General features: G+C 45.0%; 1 protein-coding gene across 3 annotated transcripts in view; it reads right to left on the reverse strand.

Annotated features, from left to right (window-relative positions):
- Window positions 1–20,981, reverse strand: part of LOC139555168 (adenylyl cyclase-associated protein 2-like) — a 55,314-nt gene extending 34,333 nt beyond the window's left edge. Inside the window, exons 1-4 of one of the 3 annotated variants that reach the window (XM_071368741.1) lie at window positions 20,777–20,981; window positions 20,580–20,608; window positions 2,681–2,805; window positions 2,369–2,469 (exon numbers count right to left, since the gene is read on the reverse strand). In XM_071368741.1, the coding sequence (XP_071224842.1) occupies window positions 2,369–2,469; window positions 2,681–2,795 (216 nt within the window). In that variant the 5' untranslated portion in view covers window positions 2,796–2,805; window positions 20,580–20,608; window positions 20,777–20,981. Of the gene's footprint in view, window positions 1–2,368; window positions 2,470–2,680; window positions 2,806–20,579; window positions 20,710–20,776 lie in introns of those variants that run through there. The other 2 variants (XM_071368740.1, XM_071368739.1) reach the window with 2 other exon arrangements.
- Between the last annotated feature and the right edge of the window lie 1,524 nt (window positions 20,982–22,505).

The raw sequence follows: 22,505 nt of genomic DNA on the forward strand, positions 1-22,505 counted from the left end.
GTCATTTAAATCACTCTTCCTCTCCCCAGCTCTCTACAGTGGTTTTCCCTGGCCAAGGGCTGGACCCCACACAGTCAGACTACAATGCTCAGCTCCCAAAGCCAGGCAGACCTATGAGAGATAAAACAAGGGGAATCCTCCATGTCTTTATATAAAACTAGTCCCAATAACAGAGAGCTGTCAGGGAAGTGAAGTGGTCACTAAGTGCTCAACATTCATCCATCCCTATGGTCACTGGTAGATCTAGAGAGAATCTCACTGTGTTAGAGAGAAATGACTATTACATGTTAGTGGTGTTAGAGTTGGCTGGGTCACAAAATATACATCAGGGATCATCAACTAGATTCCGCCGCAGGACAATTTTTTCTTGAGCGGATGGTCAGGGAACCGGAACATAATGACAGATAATTTGTAGACTTCAAATTGACCACAACAAGAACATATATAATATTGTAAACTTTGCTTACATTTGGATTCGATCACATATGTCTCTCTATTATACGTGGGTATATACACTTTGAAACAGATTTGCTGGTGTTTTTACAGTCTTTTATGTCCAACAATAACATTTCACTCAGAAAACTTGGGAGGGCAAATAAAATCACCCGCGGAACCCTGATATACAGTATCATGAATTAAAGTTACACACAGAGTTTCTCTCAATGGAAGTAGAATAGTAGCGTGTGAGAACAGAGTAGAAGTAGAATAGTAGCGTGTGAGAACAGAGTAGAAGTAGAATAGTAGCGTGTGAGAACAGAGTAGAAGTAGAATAGTAGCCTGTGAGAACAGAGTAGGCGACTTTCTTATTTTCATATTTATATCATTCTGTGGTGATCCATTCTTTCCTTCAACTCCCTTTCTTTACTTTTAGATTTTCTTGTCTCTCAGTTTATTGATTTAAATGTGTTTTCTGGTATGTGCTAATGCTGTTCAGCTTTTAGCTGCCATAGTACACATTAAATAAAACTCAACTCAAATCCTAATGATCTTTTTTGTGTATTCTCAGCACTCTGAGAATACTACTCTGTTACAAATATCACATACTTTGAGTTTGTCAGTTTTAAATTTTGTATTTTATTTCACCTTTATTTAATCAGGTAGGCCAGTTGAGAACAAGTTTTCATTTACAACTGCGACTTGGCCAAGATAAAGCAAAGCACTGCGACAAAAACAACAACACAGAGTTACACATAAACAAACGTGCAGTCAATAACACAATAGAAAAGAAAAATAGAAAAATCTATGTACAGTGTGTGCAAATGTAGAAAAGTAGGGAGGTAGGCAATAAATAGGCCCTAGAGGCGAAATAATTACAATTTATCATTAACACTGGAGTGATAGATGTGCAGATGATGATGTGCAAGTAGAGACACTGGGGTGCAAAAGAGCAAGAGGGTAAGTAATAATATGGGGATGAGGTAGTTGGGTGTGCTATTTACACATTGGCTGTGTACAGGTACAGTGATCGGTAAGCTGCTCTGACAGCTGATGCTTAAACTTAGAGAGGGAGATATAAGACTCCAGCTTTAGAGATTTTTGCAATTCGTTCCAGTCATTGGCAGCAGAGAATTGGAAGGAAAGGCCAAAGGAAGTGTTGGCTTTGGGGGTGACCAGTAAAATATACCTGCTGGAGCGCATGCTACCGGTGGGTGTTGCTATGGTGACCAGTGAGCTGAGATAAGGCGAGGCTTTACCTAGCAAAGACCTATAGATGACCTGGAGCCAGTTGGTTTGGCGATGGATATGTAGTGAGGGCCAGCCAACGAGAGCATACAGGTCGCAGTGGTGGGTAGTATATGGGGCTTTGGTGACAAAACGGATGGCAATGTGATAGACTACATCCAGTTTGCTGAGTAGAGTGTTGAGGGCTATTTTGTAAATGACATCGCCGAAGCCAAGGATTAGTAGGATAGTCCGTTTTACGAGGATATGTTTGGCAACATGAGTGAAGGAGGCTTTGTTGCGAAATAGGAAGCCGATTCTAGATTTATTTTGGATTGGAGATGCTTAATTTGAGTCTGGAAGGAGTTTACAGTCTAACCAGACACCTACATATTTGTAGTTGTCCACATATTCTAGTAAAGGGAAAGGGACTGCTTCAGTTCATTTACTGTAGACTAACAGTTTCAGATAAAGCCCAAATATAACACCAGTGTGTTAACCAAGACAGCAGCTGTGGACAGCCCCCTGTCTGAGACAGCTGGTGTGTGTGAGTGTGTGTGTAAGTGAGAACGTTTGAGGGATTTGGGGATTGAGGAGGAGACTTTGTGCTCTTAGTGGCGCAGAGACATTTCCCGTTTGCAGCCTTTGCAAGACGCCACTCAAATACACTTAAGGAGAATCAGTCACACGCACACACACAACTCACATGGTTCTCCACATCGTCTCCTATGGCTCGGCTATTCTTCAGGTACTCTGACACTGGCCCCAACAGCAGCAGGTCAAAGGCATCCATACACTGGGACAGACCTGTAGAGACAGGAGTGGAGGAGAGGAAGAAGCAGGATAAAACAATGACTATACTGTACTTTTACATACAGTATTATATGTTCATTGCATAAAGTAGTTCCCAGTTGAACCTTCTTGAACCTTAAACATTGAACCTCCTGGTTACTCTGCCTCACTACCCAATGATAAACACCGCTGTCGTAACCTGGACCATGAGAATTCTACTACTCACCTCCGTTGATCCCGTTACAGTCCCCGTTGGCCATGCCATTGGACACCTGCATGTTGACGGACACCTGCTCTAAGCGAATCACGGCCTGCTCCAGCCTCTGAACTAATTTTTCCATGGTGGCGGCCCTAGAAGGAAGTGGAGAAAGTCAGTCTGGGGCTGTAACCATGGCTGGTCCAATCAAAGATACTTGAGCTGTAACCATGGCTGGTCCTGTCAAAAAGCCTGGGGCTGTAATCATGGCTGGTCCAATCAAAGAGTCCAGTCCAGTCAAAGAGCCTGGGGCTGTAACCATGGCTGGTCCAATCAAAGATACTTGAGCTGTAACCATGGCTGGTCCTGTCAAAAAGCCTGGGGCTGTAATCATGGCTGGTCCAATCAAAGAGTCCAGTCCAGTCAAAGAGCCTGGGTCTGTAACCATGGCTGGTCCAATTAAAGAGCCTGGGGCTGTAACCGTGGCTGGTCCAATCAAAGAGCCTGGGGCTGTAACCATGGCTGGTCCAATCAAAGAGCCTGGGGCTGTAACCATGGCTGGTCCAATTAAAGAGCCTGGGGCTGTAACCATGGCTGGTCCAATCAAAGAGCCTGGGGCTGTAACCATGGCTGGTCCAATCAAAGAGCCTGGGGCTGTAGCCATGGCTGGTCCTGTCAAAGAGCCTGGGGCTGTAGCCATGGCTGGTCCTGTCAAAGAGCGTTAATATGTCCATCACTGGGCCTGTAGACAGGGCTGGTCAATCAAAGAGCCTGGGGCTGTAGCCATGGCTGGTCCTGTCAAAGAGCGTTAATATGTCCATCACTGGGCCTGTAGACAGGGCTGGTCAATCAATCAATCAAATCAATAACATTTTATTTGTCACATGCTTTGTAAACACCAGGTTTAGAACAACAGTGAAATGCTTCTTCCCAACAATGCAGAGAGAAAAATAATAGAAAAGTAAAACACAAATTAATAAAATAATAATAAATACACAATGAGTAACGATAACATGGCTATATACACTACCGGTGAAACATTTTAGAACACCTACTTATTCAAGGGTTTTTCTTTATTTTTACTATTTTCTACATTGTAGAATAATAGTGGAGACATCAAAACTATGAAATAACACATATGGAATCATGTAGTAACCAAAACATTGATAAACAAGTCAAAATATATGTTATATTTGAGATCCTTCAAAATAGCCAACTTGATGCCAGCTTTGCACACTCTTGGCATTCTCTCAACCAGCTTCATGGAGGTAGTCACCTGGAATGCTTTTCAATTAAACAGGTGTGCCTTGTTAAAAGTACATTTGTGGAATTTCTTTCCTTCTTAATATGTTTGAGCCAATCAGTTGTGTTGTGACAAGGTAGGGGTGGTATACAGAAGATAACCCTATTTGGTAAAAGTCCAAGTCCATATTATGGCAAGTACAGCTCAAATAAGCAAAGAGAAACAACAGTCCATTACTTTAAGACATGAAGGTCAGTCAATACGGAAAATTTCAATAACTTTTAAAGTTTCTTCAAGTGCAGTCACAAAAACCATCAAGCGCTATGATGAAACTGGCTCTCATGAGGACCGCCACAGGAATGGAAGACCCAGAGTTACCTCTGCTGCAGAGGATAAGTTCATTAGAGTTACCAGCCTCAGAAATTGCAGCCCAAATAAATGCTTCACAGAGTTCAAGTAAGAGACACATCTCAACATCAACTGTTCAGAGGAGACTGTGTGAATCAGGCCTTCATGGTCGAATTGCTGCAAAGAAACCACAGCAATAAGAAGAAGAGACTTGCTTGGGGCAAGAAACACGAGCAATGGACATTAGACCAGTGGAAATATGTCCTTTGGTCTGGAGTCCAAATTTGAGATTTTGGGTTCCAACCGCTGTGTCTTTGTGAGACGCGGTGTGGGTGAATGGATGGAAATTGAGGTAGATATGTACATATAACTAGGAGTAAAGTGACTAGGCAAGAGGATAGATAATAAAAACAGTAAAAGCAGCGCATGTGAGTCAAAAAAGTTAGTACAAAAAGGGTCAATGCAAATAACCAAATAGCTACCCGGACTATTTAACTAACTATTTAGCAGTCCTATGGCTTGGGGGTAGAAGCTGTACAGGGTCCTGTTGGTTCCAGACTTGGTGTATCGGCTTGCCGTGTGGTAGCAGAGAAAACAGTCTATGACTTTGGTCGCTGGAGTTTTTGACAATTTTTAGGGCCTTCCTCTAACACCACCTGGTATAGAGGTCCTGAATGGCAGGGAGCTTGGCCCCAGTGATGTACTGGGCCTTACGCACTACCCTCTGTAGCACCTTGTGGTCGGATACCAAGCAGTTGACATACCAAGCGGTGATGCAGCCAGTTAATGGTGCAGCTGTAGAACTTTGAGGATCTGAGGGCCCATGAATAATCTTTTCAGCCACCTGCTGGGGATGAGGCATAGTCGTGTCCTCTTCACGACTGTGTTGGTGTGTTTGAACCATGATAGATCCTTAGTGATGTGGACATCGAGGAACTTAAAGCTCTCAACCCGCTCCACTACAGCCCGTCGATGTGAATGGGGCGTGCTTGGCTCTCCGATTCCTGTAGTGCACGATCACCTCCTTTGCCTTGTTGACGTTGGTCCTGTCAATGAGCCTTGATATATCCAGCACTGGAGCTGTAGCCAGAGCTGGTTCTGTCACTGAGCCTTGATATGTCCAGCACTGGAGCTGGAGCCAGAGCTGGTCCTGTCACTGAGCCTTGATATGTCCAGGTCTGGAGCTGTAGCCAGGGCTGGTCCTGTCACTGAGCCTTGATATGTCCAGGTCTGGAGCTGTAGCCAGGGCTGGTCCTGTCACTGAGCCTTGATATATCCAGCACTGGAGCTGTAGCCAGAGCTGGTCCTGTCACTGAGCCTTGATATGTCCAGCACTGGAGCTGTAGCCAGGGCTGGTCCTGTCAATGAGCCTTATAAAGGAAATAAATTGAGGGCCATTTTGTAACGAATGTCGTCGGGAGAAGGAGAAGAGGACCAAGGTGCAGCGTGGTAAGTATTCATAATACGTTATTTTAATAAATATGAACACTCTAACAAAACAACATGACAAACGAACAGTTCTGTAAGGTGACGAAAAACACTAAACAGAAAATAACTACCCACAAACACAGGTGGGAAAAGGCTACCTAAGTATGGTTCTCAATCAGAGACAATGATAGACAGCTGCCTCTGATTGAGAACCACACACGGCCAAACACAAAGAAATAGACAACATAGAACACCAGACATTGAATGCCCACCCAAACTCACGCCCTGACCAAACAAAGTAGAGACATAAAAAGGATCTCTACGGTCAGACACATTTGGGATGCAGTCAGAGTTTATCTTCTGGACCTCAACTTCTGCTACCCATCAATCATATCACATCATGCACACCATACCATAGGTGTATCATGACCAGTGGTGGACAAAGTACCCAACTGTCATACTTGAGTAAAAGTAAAAAATACCTTCATTTCAAATTCCTTATATTAAGCAAACCAGATCACACAATTTTCTTGTTTTTTGAAATTGACAGATAGCCAGGGGTACTCTCCAACACTCAGACATAAATTACAAACAAAGCACCACCTAAAAAATAAAGATATATTTGTTTCAAATAAATAATAAATAATAAAGAAATATAAGAAAGTTATAATTACCCCCAAACATTTTTTTTTTTAAAGCATTAGTGAGTCTGCCAGATCAGAGGCAGTAGGGATGACCAGGGATTTTCTCTTGATAAGTGCTTGACTTGGACCATTTTCCTGTCCTGCTAAGCATTCAAAATGTAACGAGTACTTTTGGGTGTCAGGGAAAATTTATGGAATAAAAAGTACATTATTTTATTTAGGAATGTAGTGAAGTAAAAGTAAAAGTTGTCCGAAATATAAATAGTAAAGTAAAGTACAGATACCTCAAAAAACGACATAGTAGTACTTTAGAGTATTTTTACACCACTGATCATGACATGGGTCATTGGTCATGGCTGATTCCTGTTGATTGAGTATGCCTGAGTTAATGAACCAATAGAATAGTAGCCTGTAAACTCCACCTATCCGGCACTCCAGGCAGGCTAGAGCAACAAACGCTCAAAAGTATTTGAAAGATTTCGAATAGAATTTGCACCCAGGTCTGAAGGAGGGTCAGTTCAGTTGTCAGGCCCCAGGTCTGAAGGAGGGTCAGTTCAGTTGTCAGGCCCCAGGTCTGAAGGAGGGTCAGTTCAGTTGTCAGGCCCCAGGTCTGAAGGAGGGTCAGTTCAGTTGTCAGGCCCCCAGCCACAGAGCCACACCTACAGCTGGATGCTGCTCCATCTACTGGAATGTCACTAGCTATTAGATTATTCAGGGACAGGAACAGAGGCAGCGCTAAGATATCTGTTAGAGGGGTCGACAAACTAAGTCACAAAGGTGACAGTACAGAGTAAATATATACTGTCTGACTTTTATTCACAGACTTCTGAAGAAGCGAGAATCCTATTCCACTCGAGGTGTTTTTATTCCAAACTTGTGTCATTCTCCAAGACGTTATAAATCAGGCATAGACCCCACTACGGTAGGCTACACACAAAGTATTACAAGCTGTGTGTGCTGTTCTGTTCTGTCTATTTCAGCCCCACTGCTTTACGTAATAGATTGAATACATCAAAAGTTATTTCTAGTGCAGTTGACTCCATCCACGTCATTATTCATCAGAATTATACAATGCTTACAGATACATATGATTTGTACAGATACAGAAGAGGGTTTGGGGTCAGGTTTTAGTGGAGAGCTAGGGTAAGGGTTTACTTTATTCTAAGGATGTAGCCATCTATCTGAACATTGTGTACATTACAAAGATACAAGCCATGTCCTAAATGGTAACCTGGTCAAAAGTAGTGCATTATACAGGGAGTAGGGAACCATTTGGGACACAGACAAAGATAAGGTAGAGGGAGATTGACAGGAGGCCAAGTGTAGAAGATGGATCTGTGACTTGATAGAAATGTTCAGCCAGCCCTGTCCAGTTACTTATCCTCTGTATCAGTTATCTGAATGAACAGGGGAAGTAAAAACTACGGTACACATTACTTCATCTTTCATTTCCTTCTCTACTTTCATTCATTCAGGCTTCAAACACCAGTGATCAAGGAAGGTTAGAAGGAAAGAAGGATAGAAGGAAAGAAGGGTGCATTTCAAGCGTACTCAATCTATTACGTAAAGCAGTGAGGCTGAAATAAACAGAACATAACAGCACACACAGCTTTTAATACTTTCATTTGCGTGTAGCCTACCATAGTGGGGTCTATGCTAGATGTGTATAGTGCACTATTTTTGATCAGAACTCTATGGTCAAAAGTAGTGCACTATACAGGGGTCAGGGGATAGGGTGCCATTTGGGACTCATAGAAGTTCTTCCCTCTCTTTGTCGAGGAGAGACATTATCAATCTGGTCACCTGATCTGGTTGTTATCAGTGGAGATTGACCTCACTGGCCAGGCCATTCGCCTGACTGCGTTAGGAAGCCATCCCCATGCAGGGATCTGCACCAGTGATGTCACTGTCACACAGACTGGATTATTAGCCCTTCTAACACACACACACACACGAACACGAATGGAAGGACACATGCACGATCACATGAACAAAGACAATTGCAAATACACACACTTCAAATCCAAATGTTATTTATCACATGCTTCGTAAACAAGAGGTGTAGACTAACAGTGAAATGCTTACTTACGGGCCCTTCCTAACTAAAATAATAGAAAAATAATAACACAAAGAATAACTACACAATGAGTAACGATAACATGGCTATATACACGAGGTACCAGTACTGAGTTGATGATAACTTGGCTATATACACGAGGTACCAGTACTGAGTTGATGATAACTTGGCTATAAACACGAGGTACCAGTACTGAGTTGATGATAACTTGGCTATAAACACGACGTACCAGTACTGAGTTGATGAGAACTTGGCTATATACACGAGGTACCAGTACAGTGTTTATGTGCAGGGGTACGAGGTAATTGAGGTAGATACACCACATGACCAAAAGTATGTGGACACCTGATTGTCTCATTCCAAGGTCATGGGCATTAATATGGAGTTGGTCCCCCCTTTGCTGCTATAACAGCCTCCACTCTTCTGGGAAGGCTTTCCACTATATTTTGGAACATTCCTGCAGTGATATGCTCCATTCAGCCACAAGAGCATTAGTGAGGTCAGGCATTGATGGCATTGATGGCGATTAGGCTTAGGCTTGGTGGGGTTGAGGTCAGTGCTCTTTGCAGGCCAGTCAAGTTCTTCCACACCGATCTCGACAAACCATTTCTGTATGGACCTCGCTTTGTGCACTGGGACATTGTCATGCTGAAACAGGAATGGGCCTTCCCCAAACTGTTGTCACAAAGTTGGAAGCACAGAATCGTCTAGAATGTCATTCTATGCTGTAGCGTAAAGCTTTCCTTCCCTGGAACTAAGGGGCCTAGCCCGAAACATGAAAAACAGCCCCAGGCCATTATTCCTACTCCACCAAACTTTACAGTTGGCACTATGGATTGGGGCAAGTAGCGTTCTCCTGGATTCCGCCAAACCCCGATTTGTCCGTCGGACTGCCAGATGGTGACGCGTGATTCATCCCTCCAGAGAATGGGTTTCCACTGCTCCATAGTCGGCGAGCTTTACACCATTCCAGCCGACGCTTGGCATTACGCATGGTGAACTTAGGCTTGTGTTGCAACCGAGGACAGATGATTTTTATGCGCTTCAGCACTTGGCAGTCCCTTTCTGTGAGCTTGTGTGGCCTACCACTTCATGGCTGAGCGTTGTTGCTCCTAGACGTTTCCACTTCACAATAACAGCACTTAAGTTGACCGGGGCAGCTCTAGCAGGGCAGATATTTGACAAACTTACTGGTTGGAAAGGTGGCATCATATGACGGTGCCACGTTAAAAGTCACTGAGCTCTTCAGTAAGGCCATTCTACTGTCAATGTTTGTCTATGGAGATTGCATGGCTGTGTGCTCGATTTTATACACAGGTGTGGCTGAAATAGCCGAATCCACTAATTATGGGGTGTTCACACACTTTTGTTTATATAATGTATGTACATATAGGATAAAGTGACTGACTAGGCAACAGGATAGATAATAAACAGTAGCAGCAGTGTATGTGATGAGTCAAAAGAGTTAGTGCAAAAATGGTCAATGCACACACAACAGAATGACAGACACACAAACACTCACACTTCTACACTTGTCACAGGAAAGTCAAGTTCAGTCCAGATGAGCAAAGAAGGAGCTGTGCTGTGTCTCCCGACATCACCTGCACTTCAACATATTAACATCCCTCACCTGTACTTAAATAAGAAGCAGAACAGTGTTTCAGACCAATGCCTCGGCCTTCCTCCTAGCTAAAATCAAATCAAATCGTATTGGTCGCATACGTGTTGAGCAGATGTTCTTGCGGGTGTAGCAAAATGCTTGCGTTCCTAGCTCCAACAGTACAGTAATATCTAACAATACACAACGATACACACAAATGTAAAAGTAAAAGAAAGGAATTAAGAAATATAGAAATATTAGGACATCTGCTACAGTAGGACCTAGCAGCTAGCATTCATCAGTGAGCTGTAGCCTGCAGCAGGACTCAAACCGGCAGTCCTGTGAATTCACTAACTCATTGGTGGTGGACGGGAGGTGCAGCCTGGGCGTAATCTATTAATTACACTAGAGAATTCTCTCAGCAGTGCCAAATGTCTAACATGGGCTTCACTGTATATTTATGTGAGCTGCCAGACAGTACAGAGCCCTAAAGAGTCTGTTTAAGATTTGGTTTGAGGTTTTCAAACTGGATGTTTGAGAGATATTCAGACACCCTTGGAAGACAGTGTAAGTTGAAAGATATACAGTGGGGAGAACAAGTATTTGATACACTGCCGATTTTGCCGATTTTCCTACTTACAAAGCATGTAGAGGTCTGTAATTTTTATCATAGGTACACTTCAACTGTGAGAGACGGAATCTAAAACAAAAATCCAGAAAATCACATTGTATGATTTTTAAGTAATTAATTTGCATTTTATTGCATGACATAAGTATTTGATACATCAGAAAAGCAGAACTTAATATTTGGTACAGAATCCTTTGTTTGCAATTACAGAGATCATACATTTCCTGTAGTTCTTGACCAGGTTTGCACACACTGCAGCAGGGATTTTGGCCCACTCCTCCATACAGACCTTCTCCAGATCCTTCAGGTTTCGGGGCTGTCGCTGGGCAATACGGACTTTCAGCTCCCTCCAAAGATTTTCTATTGGGTTCAGGTCTGGAGACTGGCTAGGCCACTCCAGGACCTTGAGATACTTCTTACGGAGCCACTCCTTAGTTGCCCTGGCTGTGTGTTTCGGGTCGTTGTCATGCTGGAAGACCCAGCCACGACCCATCATCAATGCTCTTACTGAGGGAAGGAGGTTGTTGGCTAAGATCTCGCAATACATGGCCCCATCCATCCTCCCCTCAATACGGTGCAGTCGTCCTGTCCCCTTTGCAGAAAAGCATCCCCAAAGAATGATGTTTCCACCTCCATGCTTCACGGTTGGGATGGTGTTCTTGGGGTTGTACTCATCCTTCTTCTTCCTCCAAACACGGCGAGTGGAGTTTAGACCAAAAAGCTCTATTTTTGAATCATCAGACCACATGACCTTCTCCCATTCCTCCTCTGGATCATCCAGATGGTCATTGGCAAACTTCAGACGGGCCTGGACATGCGCCTGCTTGAGCAGGGGGACCTTGTGTGCGCTGCAGGATTTTAATCCATGACGGCGTAGTGTGTTACTAATGGTTTTCTTTGAGACTGTGGTCCCAGCTCTCTTCAGGTCATTGACCAGGTCCTGCCGTGTAGTTCTGGGCTGATCCCTCACCTTCCTCATGATCATTGATGCCCCACGAGGTGAGATCTTGCATGGAGCCCCAGACCGAGGGTGATTGACCATCATCTTGAACTTCTTCTATTTTCTTCTATTTTCTAATAATTGCGCCAACAGTTGTTGCCTTCTCACCAAGCTGCTTGCCTATTGTCCTGTAGCCCATCCCAGCCTTGTGCAGGTCTACAATTTTATCCCTGATGTCCTTACACAGCTCTCTGGTCTTGGCCATTGTGGAGAGGTTGGAGTCTGTTTGATTGAGTGTGTGGACAGGTGTCTTTTATACAGGTAACGAGTTCAAACAGGTGCAGTTAATACAGGTAATGAGTGGAGAACAGGAGGGCTTCTTAAAGAAAAACTAACAGGTCTGTGAGAGACGGAATTCTTACTGGTTGGTAGGTGATCAAATACTTATGTCATGCAATAAAATGCAAATGAATTACTTAAAAATCATACAATGTGATTTTCGGGATTTTTGTTTTAGATTCCGTCTCTCACAGTTGAAGTGTACCTATGATAAAAATTACAGACCTCTACATGCTTTGTAAGTAGGAAAACCTGCAAAATCGGCAGTGTATCAAATACTTGTTCTCCCCACTGTATATATATAACAAGATATATTTATCTCATATATTGTTAAAAACAAATGTGTTATGGCAATGTAACTTCATCAAAGTGACTCCTTAAAATATACAGTTGAAGTCGGAAGTTTACATACACTTAGGTTGGAGTCATTAAAACTCGTTTTTCAATCACTCCACAAATTTCTAGTTAACAAACTATAGTTTTGGCAAGTCGGTTAGGACATCTACCTTGTGCATGACAAGTAATTTTTCCAACAATTGTTTACAGACAGATTATTTCACTTATCATTCAATGTATCACAATTCCAGTGGGTCAGACGTTTACATACACTAAGTTGACTGTGCCTTTAAACAGCTTGGAAAATTCCAGAGAATGATGTCATGGCTTTATAAGCTTCTGATAGGCTAATTGACATCATTTGAGTCAATTGGAGGTGTACCTGTGGATGTATTTCAAGGCCTACCTTCAAACTCAGTGCCTCTTTGCTTGACATCATGGGAAAATCAAAAGAAATCAGACCTCGGAAAAAAATTGGAGACCTCCATAAGTCTGGTTCATCCTTGGGAGCAATTTCCAAATGCCTGAAGGTACCACGTTCATCTGTACAAACAATAGTACGCAAGTATAAACACCATGGGACCACGCAGGCGTCATATCGCTCAGGAAGGAGACACGTTCTGTCTCCTAGAGATGGACGTACTTTTGTGAGAAAAGTGCAAATCAATCCCACAACAACAGCAAAGGACCTCGTGAAGATGCTGGAGGAAACGGGTACAAAGGTATCTATATCCACAGTAAAATGAGTCCTATATCGACATAACCTGAAAGGCCGCTCAGCAAGGAAGAAGCCACTGCTCCAAAACCGCCATAAAAAAGTCAGACTATGGTTTGCAACTGCACATGGGGACAAAGATCGTACTTTTTGGAGAAATGTCCTCTGGTCTGAACTGTTTGGCCATAATGACCATCGTTATGTTTGGAGGAAAAAGGCGGAGGCTTGCAAGCCAAAGAACACCATCCCAACTGTGAAGCACGGGGTGGCAGCATCATGTTGTGGGGGTGCTTTGCTGCAGGAGGGACTGGTGCACTTCACAAAATAGCTGGCATCATGAGGATGGAAAATTATGTGGATATATTGAAGCAACATCTCAAGACATCAGTCAGGAAGTTAAAGCTTGGTCGCAAATGGATCTTCCAAATGGACAATGACCCAAAGCATTCTTCCAAAGTTGTGGCAGAATGGCTTAAGGACAACAAAGTCAATGTATTGGAGTGGCCATCACAATGCTCTGACCTCAATCCTATAAACAATTTGTGTGCAGAACTGAAAAAGCGTGTGCGAGCAAGGAGGCCTACAAACCTGACTCAGTTACACCAGCTCTGTCAGTAGGAATGGGCCAAAATTCACCCAACTTATTGTGGGAAGCTTGTGGAAGGGTACCCAAAATGTTTGACCCAAGTTAAACAATTTGAAGGCAATGCTACCAAATACTAATTGAGTGTATGTAAACTTCTGACCCACTGGGAATGTGATGAAAGAAATAAAAGCTGAAATAAATCATTCTCTCTACTGCTATTCTGACATTTCGCATTCTTAAAATAAAGTGGTGATCTTAACTGACCTAAGACAGGGAATTTTTACCAGGATTAAATGTCAGGAATTGTGAAAACCTGAGTTTAAATGTATTTAGCTAAGGTGTATGTAAACTTCCGACTTCAACTGTGTATAAATATGGACTGTGTAGGGTAATGACTGTAAGAGGGAGGTGTTCTAAGTACTGATCTTGAGTCCGTTTTTGTGCTTGTGTTCCAATGGTTGAGATAAGGTCAAATGTAGGGAAAGCTGATCTTAGACCAGTGCTCACTGGCATACATAACACTGAATATCTGATCAAAGAGTGTACAGATGTAGGATCTTAATTTGACCAGTTTCTCACATCAGGAAAATAATCCTTCAGCAACAGGAAATGTGAATTATTATGTGAATTATGGATATATGTTTAGGGGTTGACACATTTATTGTTAGGACAAATTAAGTTTTATATTTTTTTAAGCTTAAATACACTACAAGTTTGCACTTCTTGCAACAACATGGTGATCAAATTAAAATCCTATTCCAAATTCCAAAATATCAAGATGTGCTTTGTTTTAAATAGAAACATTTGACAAGCCTTGCAACGTGCTATTGATGTCACGACTTCTGCCGAAGTCGAAGCCTCTCCTTGTTCGGGCGGTGCTCGGCGGTCGACGTCACCGGTCTTCTAGCCATCATTGATCCATTTTTCATTTTCCATTGGTTTTGTCTTGTCTTCATACACACCTGGTTTCAATCCCATTCATTACCTGTTGTGTATTTAACCCTCTGTTTACCCTCATGTCTTTGTATCCAGTGTTGTATATCTTTTGTATTGGTGCGCGACGGGTCCTCGTACCCATTTTGTTACATTTAATGTTTGGAGTATGTTTCGCTCATTATTATTAAATAACTCCATTACACTCAGTTTGATTCTCCTGCGCCTGACTTCCCTGCCATCTATACACACGATGCTGACAGAATCTCAGACAAAAAAAATGAAGTCAGCAGGAGAAGGTACCTCGGCCGTGGAGGAACGCGTCATGGAACAAACGGAGATGATTGACAATCTGAGCACCGCCATGGATCGTGTTGTCCAGAATATGGACCGCTGGGAGAGACAGGGAGCGCCTCCACCAGCACAACCGGGGTCTACCTTGAACGCTTTTTCCCCTCCTGAACTCAGCAGGATCCATTTATCCCTGCCTAAGGTACTGATACTGCCGGCTGCCAGGGTTTTCTCCTTAAACTAAGCTTGTATCTGGCCACGGTCCATCCAGCTCCATCGGACCGTGAGAAGAGTTACGCCCTCGTCTAGTGCCTCACTGGGAAAGCCCTGGAGTGGGCCAGCGCTGTGTGTGGAGAAGAGGATGCGGCGTTGGACCATTTTGAGGAGTTCACCCGCCATTTCAGGACAGTATTTGACCACCCACCCGAAGGCAGAACGGCGGGTGAGCGCCTCTACCATCTGAGGCAGGAGACGAGGAGCGCACAGGAGTTTGCTCTGGAGTTTAGGACCCTGGCTGCCGGCGCTGGATGGAGTGACAGGGCCCTGATCGACCATTACCGCTGTAGTCTACGCGAGGACGTCCGTCGGGAGCTGGCCTGTAGAGACACCACCCTCACCTTCGACCAGCTGGTGGACATGTCCATCAGGCTGGACAACATGCTGGCTACTCGTGGACGTCTAGATCGGGGTCTGGTTGCTCCATCCTCCCGCACCCTCTCTCCCGTACCCATGGAGTTGGGAGGGATGGTGCGCAGGGAGACCGGAGGGGGTTCCCGCTCGAGCACCATATGTGGTCGCAGAGGTCACACTGCTGGTCGGTGCCGGGTTGGTTCCTCTGGGAATAGAGGCAGCAGGCAGGGTACTCTGGCATCACCCCAGGTGAGTAGGCACCATTCTCATCCAGAGCCCTCTGTTGCACTTATGTTTGTCTCTGTCACTTTTCCAGAATTTTCCCCGCATTCCCAGTATAAGAAGCTAGTAGATTCAGGTGCGGCTGGGAATTTCATTAATACAAGTTTAGCTCATAGTTTAGGGATCCCCATTGTTCCTGTGGATATGCCTTTCCCCGTTCATGCTTTAGATAGTCGACCATTAGGGTCAGGGTTTATCAGGGAGGTCACCGCACCTTTGTGTATGATAACGCAGGAGGGTCACAAGGAGAAGATTAGTCTTTTCCTTATTGATTCTCCTGCGTATTCTGTGGTGCTAGGCCTACCCTGGTTAGCTTGTCATAAGCCCACTGTTTCTTGGCCACAGAGGGCTCTTACGGGGTGGTCACGAGAGTGCTCAGGTAGGTGTTTAGGTAGGGGTTTCCGTTGGTGCTACTACGGTGAAAAGTCCAGACCAGGTCTCCACCGTGCGCATTCCCCCAGAATATGCCGATTTGGCTCTCGCCTTCTGTAAAAAGAAGGCGACTCAATTACCACCCCATCGACGGGGGGATTGTGCGATAGATCTCCTGGTAGACGCTGCATTTCCCAGGAGTCACGTGTATCCCCTGTCGCAAGCGGAGACGGTGGCTATGGAGACATATGTCTCCGAATCCCTGCGTCAGGGGTATATTCAACCCTCCATTTCACCACGTCTCCTCGAGTTTCTTTTTTGTGAAGAAGAAGGATGGCGGTTTGCTCCCGTGCATTGACTATCGAGGTCTCAATAAAATCACGGTGAGATATAGTTACCCGCTACCTCTTATCACTACAGCGATTGAGTCAATGCACGGGGCGCGCTTCTTTACTAAACTGGATCTCAGGAGTGCGTACAATCTGGTGCGTATTCGGAAGGGAGATGAGTGGAAGACGGCATTTAGCACCACCTCAGGTCATTATGAGTACCTCGTCATGCCATATGGGTTGATAAATGATCCATCAGTTTTCCAATCATTTGTAGATTAGATTTTCAGAGACCTGCACGGGGAGGGTGTAGTGGCGTATATCGATGATATCCTGATATGCTCGGCGCGTGTAGCGGAGTATGTGTCCCTGGTGCGCAAAGTCCTTGGTCGCCTGTTGGAGCATGATCTATATGTCAAGGCTGAGAAATGCTTGTTCTTCCAACAATCCGTCTCCTTCCTAGGGCATCGGATTTCCACGTCAGGAGTGGAGATGGAGAGCGACCGCATTGCAGCCGTGCGTAATTGGCCGACTCCCACCACGGTAAAGGAGGTGCAGCGTTTTTTAGGGTTTGCCAACTACTACCGGAGGTTTATCCGGGGTTTTGGTCAGGTTGCTGCTCCCATTACCTCACTGCTAAAGGGGGGGCCGGTGTGCTTGCAGTGGTCGGCTGAGGCGAACAGGGCTTTTAGGCACCTGAAGGCTCTGTTTACCTCGGTTCCTGTGTTGGCTCATCCGGATCCCTCTTTGCCATTCATAGTGGAGGTGGACGCATCCGAAGCTGGGATAGGAGCAGTGCTCTTCGGGTACGCCACTGAAGCTCCGCCCCTGTGCTTTCTTTTCGAAGAAGCTCAGCCCAGCGGAGCGAAACTATGATGTGGGGGACTGGGAGCTGTTAGCTGTCGTAAAAGCCTTGAAGGCGTGGAGACATTGGCTTGAGGGGGCTAAACACCCTTTTCTCATCTGGACTGACCATCGCAATCTGGAGTACATCCGGGAGGCGAGGAGACTGAATCCTCGTCAGGCAAGGTGGGCCATGTTTTTCACTTATTTTGTGTTTACCCTCTCTTACAGACCAGGCTCCCAGAACATTAAGGCAGACGCATTGTCCCGGCTGTATGACACAGAGGAGCGGCCCATGGATCCCACTCCCATACTCCCAGCTTCTTGTTTGGTGGCGCCGGTAGTGTGGGAGCTGGACGCGGACATTGAGCGGGCGTCACGTGCAGAGCCCTCTCCTCCTCAGTGTCCAGCTGGGCATCTGTACATTCCGTCTGCTGTCCGCGACCGATTGATCTATTGGGCCTTGATGGGAGGTACTGGTGGCCCACTTTAGCTAAGGGCGTGAAGATTTATGTTTCCTCCTGCTCAGTGTGCGCCCAGTGCAAGGCTCCTAGACACCTGCCCAGAGGTAAGTTACAACCCTTACCCATTCCACAACGGCCGTGGTCGCACCTGTCGGTGGATTTTTTTAACTGATCTTCCACCTTCACAGGGTAACACCACGATCCTGGTCGTTGTGGATCGTTTTTCTAAGTCCTGTCATCTCCTCCCTTTGCCCGGTCTCCCTACGGCCTTACAAACTGTGGAGGCCCTGTTTACACACGTTTTCCGGCACTATGGGCTGCCTGAGGATATAGTGTCTGATCGGGGTTTACATCATGGGTCTGGAAGGCGTTCATGGAACGTCTGGGGGTCTCGGTCAGCCTTACCTCAGGTTTTCACCCCGAGAGTAATGGGCAGGTGGAGAGAGTTAACCAGAATGTGGGTAGGTTTCTGCGGTCTTGTTGCCAGGACCGGCCGGAGGAGTCGGCGAAGTTCGTGCCCTGGGCAGAGATGGCCCAGAATTCGCTACGCCACTCCTCCACTAACCTTTCTCCCTTTCAATGTGTATTAGGGTATCAGCCGGTTCTGGCTCCTTGGCATCAGAGTCAGACCGAGGCTCCTGCGGTGGACAATTGGTTCCGGCGCGCGGAGGAAACCTGGGAGGCCGCCAACGTCCACCGTCACCGCAGTGAGGCCCCGGTGTTCACACCAGGGGACAGGGTCTGGCTCTCGACCTGAAACCTGCCCCTCCGCCTGCCCTCCCGGAAGCTGGGTCCGCGGTTTGTGGGGTTATAGGTTACAGCTACCCACTAATTACCGTATTAACCCCTCGTTCCATGTGTCTCTCCTCAGGCCGGTGGTGGCTGGCCCGCTCCAGGAGGCTGAAGTGCGGGATGTTCCTCCCGGCGTACTCCGTTCGATCCATCTTGGATTCGAGACGTCGGGCGAGGGGCCTTCAGTACCTCGTGGACTGGGAGGGGTACGGTCCGGAGGAGAGATGCTGGGTTCCGGTGGAGGACGTATTAGATCCTTCCATGCTGCGAGAATTCCACCGTCTCCATCCGGATCGCCCTGCACCTCGCCCTCCGGGTCGTCCCCGAGGCCGGCGTCAGGGGGGCGGGGGGTACTGTCACGACTTCTGCCGAAGCCGATGCCTCTCCTTGTTCGGGCGGTGCTCGGCGGTCGACGTCACCGGTCTTCTAGCCATCATTGATCCATTTTTAATTTTCCATTGGTTTTGTCTTGTCTTCATACACACCTGGTTTCAATCCCATTCATTACCTGTTGTGTATTTAACCCTCTGTTTCCCCTCATGTCTTTGTCAGTGATTGTTTGTATGTCAGTGTTGTATATCTTTTGTATTGGTGCGCGACGGGTCCTCGTACCCATTTTGTTATTTGTTACATTTAATGTTTGGAGTATGTTTCGCTCATTATTATTATTATTAAATAACTCCATTACACTCAGTTTGATTCTCCTGCGCCTGACTTCCCTGCCACCTATACACACGACGCTGACAATTGAACAGAGTACAGTCTGACACTATTTCCCCAAGTTCTATTCATAGTTTTCCCTGTTGTTGAATTTTGAAAACATTCAAATTAAAAATTGAGTGAAAGCAACAGCTAGAATCTGGCACAGTATGACTTGATTAGCATCTCTTCACCACTGAGTTGGCCAAAGAATCCATGGCGATCGAAATTGCATGGGGAATGAAATTTATAGCTCTTTCGCTGTTGGACTCCAGCTATACAGTGTTACAATAAGTTACTTGTATACAGTGATTGAGGGAGAGCCAGCACAGGATTTGAACCCGCAACCCTGAGGTTTAGAGATTTAGATCATTATATACTGGAGGCACCGTAAGGAATATTGTTTTCATAGCAAACAAAGCACCTAAAAATTGTCTGACCAATGGGGAGGGATTTAGACCCAACAGCTGTGAAAGCAGACATTGGGGATGTGTTATTATTCTACTGAAATGAGAATGGCATTTTACTTCCAGATCCCCATGGGGTCTCATAAACTCTATGCCCTGCGTATCTGATCTCAGAGCTATATTGGGCCCCAGCTTCAAGTGAGTGTTGGTGATATACTGTCATCTATTCTAAGTCTGAAGGTTCTATGGTTGGTGCTTGATAGGCCCCAAAGGTCTCTGGGCTAAGGACCATCTATTTCTTAGACATGATGATCGGCCTTCTACCTGGAGATCTGGAAACTCTTATAGTTATAAGGCTTATGAATAGTACATTTGAGAATATGAACATAATCAGAAAGGCTTACATGTGAGAATTGAAAAATTGTCAATCAGTGAAATAATATTTCTAGACATCAATCTTTGTGAAGCTCATACTGTTTTGGACAGCATTAAACTGTGTCAACATTCATAGTGTTCCTGAAAAGGTTCATTCAAGGTTGGTGTGACACAGGTGCACTGATTCTGTGTGAGAAGTATAGTATGTTGTGTTTATGTGTCCTCACATCACATAGAAAGTAGGTATGAGAGGTTTGACATTAGCATCACATAACATAGGCATATTAAAAGCGATTATGGACTCGGCGCCACACATTACACCATAATAATAATACAACTATGTTGACATGTCATCTTTCCAGTTTCATCCTGCGTCATTGGCATGCTACATTGTATAGGCTACCGTTATCACATACACCAATTGCAATGACATCGACATACATTTATGAAATAAAGTTAGAAATTATTATAGTCTAACAGTAACGGTAGCCTATTTGACGCCTCACCCGTTTTCCGGAAAACACTGAAACGACGCGAATACGCAATGATGTAACTAGCCATAAAAAAAACACAAACACAAGACACACAGACCGCACACAAAGAATATGAAAAGGGCGATTGTTCAGACCTTTGTGGTTATCGGTGTCTTCTTTTCTCCTGCCAACACAGCGAATAGAATAACCGCACGCGTTTCAATGAGGCTGAGCCAGCTACAAACGTACTGCCCTGGCCCCCACCTCCCTGCACCACTCCCTCCCGTTCCCATCTCGTCAAAAACATTACATTCGGTTGAAAACAAACTAACCAACAAAGTAACATATTTACCTTTGACTAAAGGTCCCTATCAAATCCTAGCGTAGTGTTTTCTTTCGCTTTTGTAATATCCCGGCAAGATTTGTTCCTGGGTATTCCGATGTACCCAGCCTCCCTGTCAGTCAATCGCGCAGCTAACTCTGCGTTTCCGGGACTTCTAAATTAAGTAACATTGGTGAACCTGAGAAAACTGTGGATTAAGTGGACCACTGGCAAAGTACCAGTTGGTGACTCCAATCTTTCTCTGCTCCACTGCCTGGTCTTGAGAAGCAGTAATGGGAGCCCCAGACACCTAAATATGGAATGTCTAATTGAAGTCTAATGTTATGTAGGCAGGCTAGCAATGGACTTGCCCATGAGTCAAGGGAGAAAGCACTATAGCCTAGTTTCTCCATAGTGCTGGGTGGACAATCAAATTCTAAAAGCTTGTCATCATCATCACCACCATCACTACCATCATCATCATCATCACCACAACCACCACCATCATCATCACCACAACTACCACCGACACCATCATCATCACCACTACTATCATCATCATCACCACAACCACCACCAACACCATCATCACCACAACCACCACCGACACCATCCCCATCCCCACCCCCACTACTATCGTCATCATCATCATCATCATCATCATCATCATCATCATCATCACCACAACCACAACTACCACCGACACATCATCATCATCATCCCCACAACCACTACCGACACCATCATTATCAACACCACCACCACTGCTATCATCATCATCATCATCACCACAACCACCACCACAACCACCACAACAGGTCAAGGACAAACCTACATAAAAAAATGTAAAGGCACACATAGCCTACATATTAATGCATACACACAAACTATCTAGGCCAAATAGAGGAGAGGCGTTGTGCCATGAGGTGTTGCTTTATCTGTTTTTTTAAACCAGGTTTGCTGTTTATTTGAGTAATATAAGATGGAACGGAGTTCCATGCAATAATGGCTCTATATAATACTGTATGCTTTCTTGAATTTGTTCTGGATTTGGGGACTGTGAAAAGACCCTTGGTGGCATGTCTGGTGGGGTAAGTGTGTGTGTCAGAGCTGTGTGTAAATTGACTATGCAAACAATTTGGAATTTTCAAGGTCAAGTTTCTTAGTAAAAGAAGTGATGCAGTCAGTCTCTCCTCAACTCTTAACCATATCAGCCCTCTGATTACAATGAATAGCAAGACATGCCGCTCTGTTCTGGGTCAGCTGCAGCTTAACTAGGTCTTTCCTTGCAGCACTGGACCCCACGACGATAATCAAGATTAGACAAAACTTGAGCCTTCTGAACTTGCTTTTTGGTGTGGTGTTAAAAAAGCAGAGCATCTCTTTATTACGGACAGACCTCTCCCCATCTTTACAACCATTGAATCTATATGTTTTGACCATGACAGTTTACAATCTAAGGTAACGCCAAGTAATTTAGTCTCCTCAACTTGTTCAACAGCCACACCATTAGTTCACATCAACTCAAATAAAAGTGAGGGCAAGTTTCAACAGGGCTATTCACCGTGACCCTGATCATGTTAACGGCTCCTTCTACTCCCTGACTGTCATATCCCAATTAACAACCTGCCTCTGAATTCCATCATGGCGGACGTCAGATGCCATGGAAGCCGTAGTGATGTCATGCGAAAGGCCTATCTCTGCTGTGTCATGGCAGCTGCCTGGGCCTGGCTGGCCAGCGTCTAGTTACACTGCAGGC

Source organism: Salvelinus alpinus, chromosome 26, assembly GCF_045679555.1.
Source record: "Salvelinus alpinus chromosome 26, SLU_Salpinus.1, whole genome shotgun sequence".
Classification (NCBI taxonomy): Eukaryota; Metazoa; Chordata; class Actinopteri; order Salmoniformes; family Salmonidae; genus Salvelinus; species Salvelinus alpinus.